This window comes from Syzygium oleosum, unplaced genomic scaffold (assembly GCF_021117445.2).
Source record: "Syzygium oleosum isolate NSW1041296 unplaced genomic scaffold, Sole_v2.1 Sole_v2.01, whole genome shotgun sequence".
Taxonomy (NCBI): domain Eukaryota; kingdom Viridiplantae; phylum Streptophyta; class Magnoliopsida; order Myrtales; family Myrtaceae; genus Syzygium; species Syzygium oleosum.
Window position 1 is genome coordinate 24,635,619 of NW_026607485.1, and position 15,587 is coordinate 24,651,205.

General features: G+C 40.7%; 1 protein-coding gene across 1 annotated transcript in view; it reads right to left on the reverse strand.

Annotated features, from left to right (window-relative positions):
* The window catches only part of LOC115662349 (uncharacterized), a 56,723-nt gene that overhangs the window by 26,455 nt on the left and 14,681 nt on the right, over positions 1 to 15,587 (reverse strand). Inside the window, exons 6-10 of the mRNA XM_056320354.1 lie at positions 13,150 to 13,300; positions 12,120 to 12,230; positions 11,299 to 11,425; positions 11,110 to 11,207; positions 10,003 to 10,141 (exon numbers count right to left, since the gene is read on the reverse strand). Of these exons, the coding sequence (XP_056176329.1) occupies positions 10,003 to 10,141; positions 11,110 to 11,207; positions 11,299 to 11,425; positions 12,120 to 12,230; positions 13,150 to 13,300 (626 nt within the window). The remainder of the gene's footprint in view (positions 1 to 10,002; positions 10,142 to 11,109; positions 11,208 to 11,298; positions 11,426 to 12,119; positions 12,231 to 13,149; positions 13,301 to 15,587) is intronic.

Below are 15,587 nucleotides of genomic sequence, written 5' to 3' on the forward strand. Positions count from 1 at the left end.
GATATATTCAGCTTCTGCAGTAGATTGTGCCACCTGAGTCTTGTTTTTAGATGCCCAAGAGAATATTCCAGAGCCCAAGAGTGTGAATGCATAGCCGGTGGTGCTCCTCCTATCGTCGATTGATCCCGCCCTTGGCCACCGCTCTGTGTAGCCAACGAGCTTAGCAGGTTGAACTTGGCCGATACCAAATGCCATAATCGTCGTTCCTCGTATGTATCTTAAAATTCTCTTGGCAGCTCCAAAGTGAATTTGACTCGGACTCTGCATGAATCGTGATAGTAGACTTGTTGCGTATATGATGTCCGGTCATGTAGCAGTGAGATATAATAGACTACCAATCAGACTTCTGTAGAGGGTGGCGTCGGCTTTTTCTGCTCCATCTTCCTTTAATAGTTTCTCGTTTGTCACAAGCGGTGTTGCAACTGTTTTGCAATTATTCATCTTGAATTTCTTAAGGAGGTTCTCGGCATATTTCTTCTGTGAGATAAAAACTCCTTCATTTTGGTTGATCTCAATACCGAGGAAGTAGCGCATCAAGCCCAAGTCCGTCATCTCGAATGTCTTCATCATTTCTTCTTTGAATTCTTGAATCATCTTTTCATTGTTCCCTGTATATATAAGATCATCCACATACAAAGAGACAATGAGAGTGTCGGACTTACCTTGGGTCTTGATGTAGAGCGTTGGCTCACTCATGCTCCTCCTGAATCCTTGCTTGGTAAAGTATTCGTCTATTCGCTAAACCATGCTCGTGGTGCTTGTTTTAACCCATAGAGGGCCTTCTTGAGCTTGAGGACTTTTTCTTCTTGGCCTTTGATGGTAAAGCCTTGTGGTTGTTCCACATATATTTCTTCTTGAAGATATCCATTAAGGAATGCAGACTTTACATCTAGTTGATAGATCTTCCATTCCTTTTGTGCTTGCTAAGGCTATGAGTGCCCGAATAGTATCAAAGCGTGCAACAGGAGCGAAAGTTTCAGTATAGTCAATACCTGGTTGTTGCAAGTATCCTTTCGCCACGAGCCTTGCCTTATGCTTTTGAATTGATCCATCTACATTGAGCTTTGTCTTGTAAACCCACTTGACACCAATGATTTCTTTGTCGTCGGGCGATCGACGAGCTCCCACGTTTCATTCTTCTCTATCATCTTGATTTCTTCCTCCATGGCCTTAATCCAAACTTCTTCTTTGGTAGCCTCTTCATAGTTCTCTGGTTCTAAAGCTGCAAAGTTGCATGTTTCATAAACTTTTCTAAGAGATTTTACCCTTAAAATAGGAGATTCTGAAGTAGATTCTTCTTGTGTTGCGCCAGGAGAGGATGGTGGTGTTACGTCTTGAGTGGTTGAATCTGGCACTTCACCTTCATCTTGTGATGTTGAATCCTCTCGAAGCGGGTTGTTTGTCCGGCAAGTTGACATACTTCTTCTCAATCTTTTCGTCCTCCCAATTCCGGGCGCCATTCTCGTCAAATTCGATGTCTCGACCGATCATGAGCTTCTTAGTTCTTAGGTTGTAGACCCGATAGCCTTTTGATTGGTCTGTAGCCAAGGAAGATTCCTTTCTTGTCTTCTCATCTAGCTTGCTCCTCTTTTGAGCAGGAATGTGGACGTAACATATGCAGCCAAACACCTTGAGATGCTTCGTCTGAAGGCTTCCGTCCACTCCATGCTTCAACCGGAGTTTTATTTTGACTGCTTTAGTTGGACATCTGTTTAAGATGTATACCGTATAGACGCTTTGCCCAAAACGTGTTGGGAAGGCCTTTCTCCTTTAGCATAGACCTTGCCATCTCCATGACGGTTCTATTCTTCCTTTTTCGCTTACTCCATTTTGCTCCGGGGCATAGCCAACGGTTAGTTGATGATGAACTCCTTCATCTTCACAGAATTTATTGAACTCCCTTGAGTTGTATTCCGTGCTCTCGTCGCTCCTTAGAACTTTGATTCTGCGGCCACTTTGATTTTCGACGTGGTTCTTGAATTTTCGAAAATAGAGAAGACCTCCGATCTTTCTCGAAGAAAGTAGACCCACGTCATTCTTGTGTAGTCATCGATGAATAGGATGAAATATTTATTTTGACTGGGTGTGAGGGTCCTCATTGGACCACACACATCCGTATGCACTAGCTCCAATGGCTTCTTAGCTCTCCACGCACCTCCAAATGGGAAGGATTGTCTTTGTTGTTTTCCAAGCAGACAGCCTTCACAAACATCTGAAATTTCTGAAATAGCTGGAAAATCTCTCATCATTTTTTTTTATGGAGAACTTTTAGCCCAGCAAAGTTGAAGTGGCCAAATCTTCGATGCCAAAGCCATGAATCATCAAGTTGAGCTTTCATGGCTACATCTATGATATATTTCCATTGAATAGGAAAATTCCTATTCTCCATCTTAACAGAGGCAATGATATTTTTATATTTATCATAGATAATGCAGGCATCTTCTCTAAAGTATAGAGAATACCCACTTTGAATCATTTGGCCCACGCTCAATAAATTTTGAGCAAGACTAGGGACAAGATATACATTGTGAATATATTTTGGGCCTTTATTTGTTTCAATGGCTATAGTGCCTTTTCCTTTTACTTCGACCAATGTGCCATTGCCCAATTTCACTTGGGATTTCACCGACGTATCAATATTGGTAAATATAGATTCATCCCCCGTCATATGATTGCTACACCCACTATCAATGTACCACGTATCATTTTTCTTATCATTTGCCGCTTGGCCTGCGTAGAATGTGTTGTCTTCAGTTTCTTTTTCTTCAACATAGTTGGCTCGATTATTTGTTTTCGAGCGACAATTCTTTTCTACATGGCCATATCTTTTACAAAAGCGGCATTGTGGTTTATTTTTAAACCAGCAATCTTTCTCTAGATGATTAGTGTTCTTGCAAATTCCACAATGTGGGTATTTTTCCTTTTGGATAGTTTCTCCTCCTCCTTTTTTACTTTTCCATAAGCTCCTTCCACCATTTTTAGATTGATGAGACCGTATGTTTATTTTGGACTGAAAGGCACTTTCAACTGAATCTTCATCTTGTGCCATCAATCTTTTCTCATGTGCTTCTAGAGAGCCAATTAATTCACTTCTTTGACTGTGGTCGTTAAATCTTTAGTTGCTTCTACGTAGTTGTCACAATAGGATTATACTTTCTAGTAAGTGACACTAGTATTTTTTCTACGACCCTTTGATCAGCGATTTCATCTCCATAGGCTCTCATTTGATTAACTAGTTCTTTTAATTTCCCACAGTATTCTTGAATGGTCTCATTTACTTTCATTTTAGAATTCTCAAATTCTCTTCTTAGAGTTTGAAGCCGAATAGTGCGTACCTTTTCTGATCCTTGGAATTCATCTCGTAGTGTTTCCCATGCCTTCTTTGCTGTCTTCGCTCCAATTATCCTCGGAAATACTGTTTCCGAGAGTGCTTGCTGAATAACACATAGTGCCCTTGCATCCTTTTGTAGTTGATCTTTTGGAACACTTGCACCTTCTTGTGGAGCCTCATAACCCTTTTCTACGATGTCCCATAAATCTTGGGCCATCAAGAAAGTAGTCATTTTAATGCTCCAATAGTCGTAATTATTCCCATCGAAAATAGGAATGGGAAATGAGGATGATGTAGAGTTGGCCATAGTTTAGTTGTTGGATAGTTGAATGGGTAGTTTTAGGAACGGGTGGTTCGGACAAACGCCCAATACCAACCAAAACGTGGCTCGATACCATTGTTAGTATTTGCGGAAGCGTGATTTGTTTTGTAAGTGAGTGAGTGATTTAGTGAGTACAAGTGTTGGTACGTGGACTTGAAGCAACAGTAGAACAAAACTTTTGATAGTGGAAGACAAGTAGAAAACAAAGAAGACAAAAAGTATTGTATTATGAAGGCTTTGTACAAGGGACTTAGTTTTTTTCTTCTGATAGGTGTGTATTCTTCAAGTGGAGAGGGGTTGGCTATTTATAGCCCTCTTCCACCGCCACTAAGGAAAAATCTATAGCATGTTACATAGATATTTTTCTAGAATTTTCTACACATGTCTCATTAACCTTCTAGAAATATCAAAGATTTTTTCTAGAAACTTTTCTAGAAATATCTTAGATATTTCTCACAACTTTCTAGATTATTCATTTAAATATCTATTCTCCAAAAATCTTGAGCATACTAGAAACTTCTAGAAATTGGATCACTATTTCAACAGACCGGTTCTAGATCCCGATTCCTTGCACCCAGCAGCTGCCCAGAGTTACATAAATCGAGGAATCAAAACAACTCAGAAGAGATTGATATGACAAAATTATGTGATGACCCCATCTTTCATCTGATTTAACTAATTTCTAGGTAGCAACTGTAATTCATCTGATTTAACTAATTTCTAGTTAGCAACTGTAATTCTCTCATCGCTTTATCAATTCGAAGGGAGAAAGTCTGCTTACCACCGTGGCTGCAAATGGAAGCATTTTTTCTGGGGCCATGTTCATACACAACGCTGCAAGAATGAGAACGAAAGTAAAACACGTCAAGGACTTCATAAGAGAGAACCGATGCATCAGCACAAGATTTACAGGTTGATGTGGAGCGTCATGTGGTGTTTCACTCTAACATGTTATGCTTTGTCTATATACTATTTGTTGAGAATACAGGAAAGAAAGAAGATGTGGAAAGCTGAAGGAAGTTCTTCAAGTCTTCTATATGCTGTTCTACGTAATTGATTTCTGTTCTTAGAGCAAAGGAAAAACAGAGTAGTTAGCATTCGTTAGTTCAGTTCAACAAGATTTGTTTCTTCTGTTAGTTTAGTTGTTCAGTTGCATTTTCTGGTATATGAGCTGTTAGCTCAAGTGTTAGTTTTGTGGTATGTATATAAACAGCAAGATTCACGAGAATAAAGTTGAGCTCTCAGATGAAGTTCAAGTCTTTCAACTATAGATTTCTTTTCTTCTTCCTTTCATTTCTCTAGTATTTTTCACATAGTATCAGAGCTATCTCTGAGAGCAAAGCTTGATCTCATTCGTTGAAGAACACAACAATGGCAGCAAGAACACCGAGATATCCTTTTCCTATTCATGTCAACATTACTAACTTCGTTACAATCAAGCTTGCTGAAGACAACTTTCTTCTCTGGCAAGCTCAATTTTATAGATTTCTTCGCAGTCAAGAGCTATTTGGCTTCATCAATGGAGAAATTCCGCCACCTCCACAGACAATACAAGCTGAAGTTGACGGGAGAGAAGTCGAAGTAGTCAATCTTGATTACACTGATTGGGTGAAAACCGATCAACTGGTATCTTCATGGATAAGTGGTGCAGTTTCTGAGAATATCCTGGGGCTAATCATCACCTGGAAACATCCTATGAGGTATGGCGAGACTTTTTTGAATAGATTCACACGAAATCGTAGCTAGGAGTTTGAGTTGAGGGGGAAACTGCAGGCATGTCATAAACGAAATAGACAGCTATCTGATTATCTTAGAGAATACAAACTAATTTGCGATCAGTTAAATGCAATAGGAAAACCTGTGGATGAAATAACTAAAGTTTTTGGCGTCTTGGAAGGACTAGGATCTGAGTATGAAAACTTCAAAACAACCATGTATTGTTTGAAACCTCAACCTGATTATGATGAGGTGATATCACAGCTGGAAAGATTTGAAACAAGACTGGATAACTATTCCTTGAATCAGTTTAATCCTAACTTGGCATATTACGGAGAAAGAAATGTTGAGATGGAACCGAAGATAGTTACTAGCAAAGAACTTAATCGGCCTAATGGCTTTTATGGGACAGAGAGGTAGCTTCAGGGAGGACGAAACTATGGCGAGGGTCGTTCCTTTGACAATCGAGGTCGTGGTTATGGTTATCAAGGAAGAAGTCAGAATTATAGATCATTTAGTCTGACTCACGATCAGGAGGCTCGGCGTTTTAAACCACAGAGTCCCGGTTTTCGACCACATGCCGATTCTTCACGGAGATATCAAGAGACTAAATCTTATCCCACTCAAACCTCTCGCAACTTATAAGAATTTACGGGTTGTGAAAGAGACAGATGGAATTCGAGTAGCATGTCAAATCCGCAACGACAGTGGCACGATGCACTTCGATGTTGGTATCGGTTCGACAATTCTTATCAAGACGAAGCTATTCCTCAAGCTCTAACAAGCAACACATCTTGAGGATCCTACGGGCGTGAATGGTATCCTCGACACGGGAGCCACGTACATCACTTGCTAATCCTGGTATAATTCATAACCCTCAAAGTATACTTGGACATGATCTCGTCATGATAGGAAATGGATCATGTATTCCTATTACTTACACCGGTAATGCGTTCTTACATTCTCGAGCTTGATGTGTTACCATTAAATGATGTCTTGGTGGTTCCCGAAATCAAGAAGAATCTTCTTTCGTTTCAAAACCGATCGATGACTTTCCCCGCTCTTTTGTGTTTGATAAAAATGGTGTCTATGTGAAGGACAATCGCACCAACACCACGGTGATGCTAGGGAGAAAAGTTGGGGGCTCTATCGAGTGGATCCGCAGAAACTAAGGCTCTACTTACGTAGAGGCATAAGGCGATCGAAGAAGAAATATGGCATCAACGACTTGCTCATACCAACTCACGGATCTTGAAGCATCTCCAACGACAGCAGAGGATCTGCGCACTAAGAAAGCACCACTGTGTGTGGTAGTTGTCAACTTGTCAAAAGTACTTCACTACCTTTTCCCCTTTCGATTCACTGGCAACTAAGTTCCTCTAGAAAGGATACATTGTGATATTTGGGGTCCATCACCGGTGACTTCACTTGGGATTGATTTTATGTCATCTTTGTTGACAATTTCTCTCGCTATAGTTGGCTTTATCCAATGAAGGCTGAAGTCAGACTTCTATGATGTTTTTCTTATGTTTGAAGTTTGTGGAAAACCAACTTAATCATAAAATCAAAGTTTTTCAATGTGATGGGGCGGTGAATTTACTAGCACCGATTTCAGCATCACTTGGAAACTTGTGGTATTAAACAATACTTATCTTGCCCTACACCCCCGAACAAAATGGGATTTCCGAGAGGAAACATCGTCATGTAGTAGAATTGGGCTTGACTATGCTCTACCATGCTAGAACTCCATTACAATATTGGGTTGATTCCTTTTTGACTGCCAATTACATCATTAACTTGCTTCCAACTCCTAAGTTGCGGATGGACTCGCCTCACGTAGGTTGTTTAAACAAGTACCGAGCTATGATCATCTTAGGGTCTTTGGCCGTGCTTGTTATCCCCCTCGGGCCCTATGCACAACACAAGTTTGATCCTCGATCCCTTCCATGTGTTTTTCTGGGATATAGTGAGCGTCATAAGGGGTATCGCTGTCTAGTTCCTACTGATGGTCGAATATATGTCAGTCGACATGTGCAGTTTGATGAATGTTGCTTTCCTTTTACCAAGAAACTCAATAGTGACTATCCTCACTACACTTCTCTGTATCGCAAATGGGTTGATGAGGTAGACTTTCTGGATTCTAACAAGCTGCATTCCATGCGACATCCTTCTATTTGTACCACTGGTCATTTACAGGACACTGACGTTATGGAGGTTGGCCATATTCGTGTACCACATATCACAGAGCCGTGCAACCACATGTCTTTATCATCCTCACAACCTCCTACTAACCATGAGGTCTCAGGATGTTCTGCTCCAGATAATGCAGCACCAATCATTTCTGTTGATGATCCAGCTCCTCCAAGTGCTTTTTCCCATCATTCCCATGATACCTCTGTTCATCCTATGCAAACTCGACTAAGGTCTGGTATAGCTAAACCAAATCCCAGATATGCTTGCTTAGCTGAATACAATGTTCCAGCTGAACCGAAATCACTTAAATCAGCTCTAGCTCATAAGGGCTGGACTCAAGCAATGCATGAGGAAATGGATGCCCTACATATGAATCAAACTTGGATATTAGTTCCAAGATCAACTGAGATGAATATTATAGGTTGTAAGTGGGTGTTTAAAACAAAGTTAGCATCACATGGAAGTCTTGACAGGTTGAAGGCTCGTTTGGTTGCTAAAGGGTTTCACCAAGAAGAAGGAGTAGACTTTTTTGAAACCTTCAGCCCTGTAGTGAAACAAACCACACTTCGTATTGTCTTATCAGTGGCTATGGTAAAGCACTGGCCTATTCGTCAACTAGATGTCAAAAATGCCTTTTTACATGGCACACTCACTGAATCTGTCTATATGGAGCAACCCCCTGGTTTTATCAATCCTACTTTGCCTCATCATGTCTGTTTACTCAAGAAATCTTTGTATGGTTTGAGAAATTCAGCAACTTCCTTCTTGAATTTGGTTTTTTCTGCAGCACCACAGACCCTTCTCTCTTTGTGTTTCATCGTGGCACTGACACAATCTTGTTGCTTCTGTATGTTGATGATATTGTGTTGACTGGTAACTCACATCAATTGCTTGATGATTTCATCAAATCTCTGAGTATCTCTTTTCACATGAAAGATCTGGGCTCACTTCATTATTTTCTGGGGATAGAAGCCAAACGCACCTCAGTTGACCTTTTTCTCTGCCAAACCAAGTATGCTATTGATCTTCTTACAAGAGCAAACATGCAAGATTGCAAACCTATCACAACTCCACTAGCTGTAAGGCCTCTGCACACGAAGGATGATGATATCTATCTTGTTAACCCACTTGAATACAGAAGTTTAGTTGGAGGGCTTCAGTATCTCACTATAACTCGCCCAGACCTTGCTTATGCTACTAATCTTTTATGTCAGAAAATGCAGCGACCAACAATCGCTGATTTTCATAAACTAAAGCGAGTTCTTCGATATGTTAAGGGCGCTGTGAATATGGGAATCTTCCTCCATTCTCAAAGTTCCATGACCTTATATGGTTTCTCTGATGCTGATTGGGCTGGCTGTCTTGATACCCGACGTTCCACAACTGGTTTTTGCACATATCTTGGTTCCAATCTCATCTCCTGGTTTGCTAAGAAACAACCGACTGTCTCTCGTTCATCTACTGAAGCAGAGTATCGAGCTCTTGCATCTGCTACTGCTGATCTTACATGGATTAGTTTTGTCCTACGTGATCTTGGCATATCTCTACCCTCTCCTACAACTCTATTTTGTGATAATCAGTCTGCCATATCACTTACCACCAATCCTGTCTTCCATGCTCGAACTAAACATATTGAAATTGACTTTCATTTCGTCAGAGAAAAGGTCTCCCTGGGATCCCTACGAGTTCAATATATTCATAGTAATCGACAGCTTGCTGACATTTTCACCAAGGCTTTGCCACGACTTGATCATTTCACTCTCAGAACCAAACTGGGCTTGGGGTTCAAACCTGCACCCAGTTTGCGGGGGGATGTTGAGAATACAGGAAAGAAAGAAGATGTGGAAAGCTGAAGGAAGTTCTTCAAGTCTTCTATATGCTGTTCTACGTAATTGATTTCTGTTCTTAGAGCAAAGGAAAAACAGAGTAGTTAGCATTCTGTTAGTTCAGTTCAACAAGATTTGTTTCTTCTGTTAGTTTAGTTGTTCAGTTGCATTTTCTGGTATATGAGCTATTAGCTCAAGTGTTAGTTTTGTGGTATGTATATAAACAGCAAGATTCACGAGAATAAAGTTGAGCTCTCAGATGAAGTTCAAGTCTTTCAACTATAGATTTCTTTTCTTCTTCCTTTCATTTCTCTAGTATTTTTCACACTATTTATGGTTAATATCAGGTGATATGGAGCATACGACCTTTTGTACAGTTTATGATGCATAAGTAATTTGCAACAAAATAATACCGTTGACCATGATCTGGCCAATTTGGTATATTTGCATGATGATCTCCGGGTTCATGATTTACGCTGTCATTTATCATATGACAGAAAAACAGTTAGTTAAAATATGGAGTGAGCAACCAAGCTATGTTATCCCACTATGAAAATGAAGCATGATTAACTGCACAAACAAGCGAAGAGTTTCTAATTTATGGCTAAGCCCACCATAGAGTATAGCTCCGATGAAAGCATCTCCGGCACCAGTTGTGTCGACTAGTTCTGATGGTGGTATCCTTTCTGCTGTACACACGAATAATCTACCGGTCAATGTCCCAATTCCGTTTGCTTTCAGTTTCACCACTTTCTGACAGGAAAACAAATTGTCGTTAGTTATTATTCCAATGTAAGTGTTGCAAACCAGACAATGTAATGTATTTCCAAGCTAGAACAATAATCTATCAGAGTGTCGCATGCTTCTAAAATGGAAAGTACTATAAACTATCAGAAACTGCTCAGCTGCCTTTGAGCAACAACCGACATGAAGCTGCTGAAATTTCCAAAATATTTTTCTCCCCCAATTACACCTAATGAATGAAGTAATTGGGACAAAACAGAAAATGGGGAAATTTCTTTGTTGGTTGTACTGTTGTAGAAAATGGAAACCCGCCTTTCATTCGGGGATCATGGAGAGGGTGGTTTGTGTAAGGCAACTACCGTCTGAGACTACTCAGATTTTGTTTAAACATCATATGTTATGATCCCAATTGCAAGGTATGCAACTTGGATCCTACATCGATGGTATGGGATTTAGATGTGTGGTTTATATGGCCTAGGGCTCGCCCACCTCAATACTAGCTTTTGGGAAGTAAGATGAGAGTTCATAATGGATTGTAAATTCATTAGCATAGAAGTACTTGACTGAATCAGGCTGCCTTTTCTGGACTGCTTTTTTTATAAGCATAGGGTATTGACAAGGATCTGCTCATTCTGAACAACAGTCATCCGGACAATGGCTAGAGGAAAAGTATAACCAGCATTTTCAAGGGTAGAGTAACAAGATATCTGAAAACAAGTTCGAAAAAGAGATTCAGTTCAACGCAATGGGAGGCAACATTTTCACATTCAATTATACAATTGGTTGATATGTTCAATCTCATGATTCATTTTTTGACTAAGCAACTTACTATTATCAAAAAATTATTATCAGTGAATAGTAATTGGAAATTGTTGAAATATAGCACAGAAAGCTGCTCTGGTATCTCTAACTGGCCTTGAACACAATAATAACACAACGAGAAAGCTTGTTTGACGTTGATTAGGGAAGCACATTACCGATGAAATGCACATTGGTCTGGCTACACTATCATCCTTTTCTTGCTCCAAAGAACGCAATAAGCTATCGGCATCTTCTTCTCCCGTTGGAGGTTTCTCTGCTGTACGAAAAGTCAAGACTTAAGCATCAGTTGAAGGCATTCTTGCATAAGGGGAAAGAAAAGGTAACGGTCGGAGTCCCGAACTTACCATCTGATGATCTCTCCAGCATCAGGCATCCATGTTCACCCAAGGTCACGATTGCGAATTTCAGTTTTGGTAATCTAAGAAGTATGGCTAAAAGGGCGCTCGGCACAGATGGTGCCTCTGTCCATGCCTGTTGCACATAGAAATCAATGTTGCATTCAGAGTTTATTGACAAACTGAACAGCCAGTAAGCACATACAGCGAAAGCAGACGAAAGCTCCAATAAATGGCTCGAACCCTTTATATCTGACAAGGTTGACCAAATGAAGATGTTCAGCGTGTCAAGGCTACTAGCTAAGTTATAACAAAGCATCAGAGGAAACTCGTGGAATATTTATATATTATGAGTAATACATGCGATGTAGTGCGACAAGTTTCTAGCAAAAGCATTCAGTAAACTAAACTCGGCAAAGTTTCCTTAATTAACAATAATTTGATAGTCCAATAGCAAATGTCTTTCCTAGCATATGAGGAGTAGCACCTATATCCTAGGAAACACAGACACTCTCCGGAGACCTCTATGTCGTGTTGGACACCGACACTCGTTCGACACTCTTTTTTTATTGTTTATTTATTTATGAATTAGAATCAAATTAATTTGATTGCAATAATCACAAAAATGATAATTTATCTTGTATATATAAAAATATACATTTAATATACAACATATCCCAACGTGTCGGAATTCTCATTTTTTGAGAAATGACGTGTCATGTCGTGTCGTGTCGCGTGTGGCGTGGTGGTATCGGTGCTTCTTAGCCTATATCATCTGGCTAAGAGATTAAGAATCAACAATAGACCGGACTTCCCTATAGTTGGTTTACCTGCGGAAATTTAGCTGAACATATGACATAATCCGATAAGTTAAGAAGACCATCCAATCCCGGTCTTTTCTTTTCTGCATCAAGGAGAAAGGGTACATTTTGCGCAGCTGCCTGTACCGACAAATGAGATGTAGTCTTAGGATATGAGTGCTAGAGAGAATTTCCCAAACATTTCATGTGAGAGAAAGTTCCTAATCTACTGTATCTCATAATGTAAGCACCAACAAAAATATAAGCAAATAAGATGACTATATTAGTGGTCTGCCTTAGGAATCAATCAAGGTTAATACTCTAATATTAGTTGTGGATTAGGTTGTTTCGGAAAACCGATCTCCACTATACTTAGGTAGTCATAATGTCTTGCTAGAGACCGCTTATGACTTGTAGGTCAAAAAGGGTTTTGAGCACACTGCTAATGTTTAGTGAACTTACAGGGTCGCACACAATAACAAACTGAGTTAATATTTTCTGTGCGTCGGGATCTACTTAAAATAAGAAGTAGATTTCAATTTATTCTCCTATTCAACTTATCTACGCGGTCGTGCACATTATGAGATAACGATTAAATGTACGATTGAAGGTGGATAGTTTTGCGGGCCCAAATCGCCCAGCCCCACTTCTTTTAATTCGCGTAGATAATGAGGCTATATATATATAGTGTGTGGGTGAAAAAGAACCCTAAGAAGAAAAAAGAAAAAAACACCTCTAAGAGAATACAAAGAGAATCGTTCTCTGTTCAGATATCTTCGAGAGAGTCTCGAAGATTAAAGGCGATCAAGAAAAGAAGTTCAAGATCTTTAGCTAGCACTTGGATCGTTGGAGACTTCCGTTCGTGTATATGGATACCGGTAGAGGCGCAACACTTGAGGCGCTAATCCAGACACAATCGATTGTCAATTTACCTTCGATCTGCAAAAAGATACGTGTCGAACTTCTATTTAGATTTCAATATATGCATGAATCCTGTCTAGGGTTTTGGTTTATAAATTCCAATGCGTTTTTAGCACTCGAGGAACCCTACAAACTATACCTCTTGGGCAACAACTATTGCAGTATCTGTGTGTCTTGCATCAAAGTAGACAAACCTCGCACCTTCGAGTGCAGATTTTAAATCCATCTGGGAAATGTCAGCTGGTTCCATGAAGGGGAATCCTGGTGTAAAAATGCAAGTACGTGTTCTCCTGAAAGTCTCATCAAAGTTGATAGCCATATGTAAACGCCGGACGTTGTGTTAGCGTCTTGTGTTAAGGGAAAAAATATACCGCTGAGAAATTATACGGTACAAAATGACACGACAGGACATTTGGCATGGCATCCCAAGAGCTATCCTAACTTCTGTCTCTTTTTCAGATTTTGAGCATAATGATTGCAGCGAGAAATCGAAATCCGTGTCATAGTCCATTTTTCAAATAATCATTTTTATAGTACACCCGATCCTTGAGTTCTTAGAAATGACAGTATTAAATGACTTCCCTCCGTGGAAAAGATGAACCAAAGCTAAGCAAAGGGTACTGAAGATTGAATGAACTAGAATTAGGAACGTGAAAGAAGCATCCATCATATGCTAATTTTGCCACTGAAAAACCTATATCCGTATTCTTGATATCACAAAGTGTGTTGCGGAAGCCAAGCGATCGAACAATAAAATTGACAGAATAAGAAAATAGATCGGATACCAAATTTACGTGGTTCGGTCGTAGTGACCTACGTCCACGGGGAGAGCAGTACGGAATTCCACTATTGATCAAGCGATACAACGGAGATTACAACCACACTCGAGTTACTCAAACACTTTAAATATTTCCCAAGCCCCAATTACACCAAATAACTCACGCAGTGTTTAGCTCCACAATTCCTCACGAAATAATCTCTTAACCTCACGAAGGAATTGTACACAAATCTTATCACAAGATTTAATCGCTACTAACACTTGAATTCTTGGTGTAATTCCACGACAAAACCACGAACCCACTGCCAAGCACCCAGCATGTAACAGCCTGAATTTCGATGTAATTCCGGGATCAATAAATTGACCATATTTCGCATTTCATTTAGTAAGTCTCGCCCAGAGCTGATCACTCTCGGGATACTAACCAATGGGGTATGGCTAACTAGGAAAATGGTACGTGGACCAGGGACCCGATCGTGAATTGGGCACCGATCTCGAGAAATGACGAGAGAATATTATGAACCAGTATGGACCGATCTTAGGAAAGGTAACGGATCTGGTTTGGCCAAGGCCAACGATGTACCATCGGATCGCAGGTGATTCTGCAAGACCGAAAGTACACGTGGCCAACCAGTCTTGAACTTGAACCGAGCGATCGTGACCTCTGGAACTAATGATAATTTCTCATTCTCTCAATGATCGAGATCATTACGATATGGATAGCCCTAGGTCGATACGCGTAACTCCTAAACAGCCGCCCGTTAGTGAGAGACCCTGAAATTGAAAGTTTAGCGAGTTTTGTTCACGGAATTGAGCCCGGATTTCGAGGTCGATTTCCGAAGGCTTAAGAGACTATTTTTGGGAATCGGACGTCATATTACGCTGGCCACACACGTTTGGGGTTAGCACGAGTGAAAATTGGAATTTCGGTCCGGGGGTGAGAAATTACGGTTTTGCCCCTGTGGGCACCGAAACCGGATTCGGAGGCCGTTTGAGGTTATTTTTCGCGGCCAATGTCATTTTGGGGTGGCCATGCACATTTAGAGTGGTTTTGGCAAAAAAGTGGAATATCGACAAAAATTGGAAAAATAATATTATTTTATTCCCGAAACTTTGCAGTCAGTTTTCGAGGACTTAAAAAGTGAATTTCGCGATTCCGACGCCATATTATGTTGGCCACACACATATGGAACGCGTGTGTGCGAAAATTGGAATTTTGACCCGGGACCGAAAAATTACCAAAATGCCCTTGGACCCATTTTTGGTAATTCCGAATTTTGGATTTAATTAGGGGACTAACCAAGGTGAGTTAGGGCTAAACCAGGTCTGGTCAGCTTGGGTTAAGGATCAATGACCATTTTACCCCTAAATTATTGGATGAGAAGGAAGGATAGCCCTTGGATCAAGGGCAAAATTGTCCAATTGGCCTAGATCTTGACACTTGGACTCCACTAAGACCAAATTTGACCCATATTTGACCAGAAATCTCTCTCTCTCTCTCTCTTCCATTCTCGCCGATCCGCCGAGAGCTCCCTCCCATTTCCTCTCTTCATCGCCATTTCGTTCGCCGTGCACATTCACGCACGCCCGTGCTCGTTCACGCCGGAACAAGATGCCCTGGAGCTACCGGTCGCCACCAGCCACCATCCCGCACCACCAAGCAACCATTTTCGCCCTTAAAGCCACCACGCCCCATTTCCGGCTCCGAATGGAAGAAAACAAAGAAGAAATCGCCGTTCCCCGTCTGCCGCCGTGACCGCCGGCTTGCACCCGAACGCCGCCGTCGATCCTTACCGCGC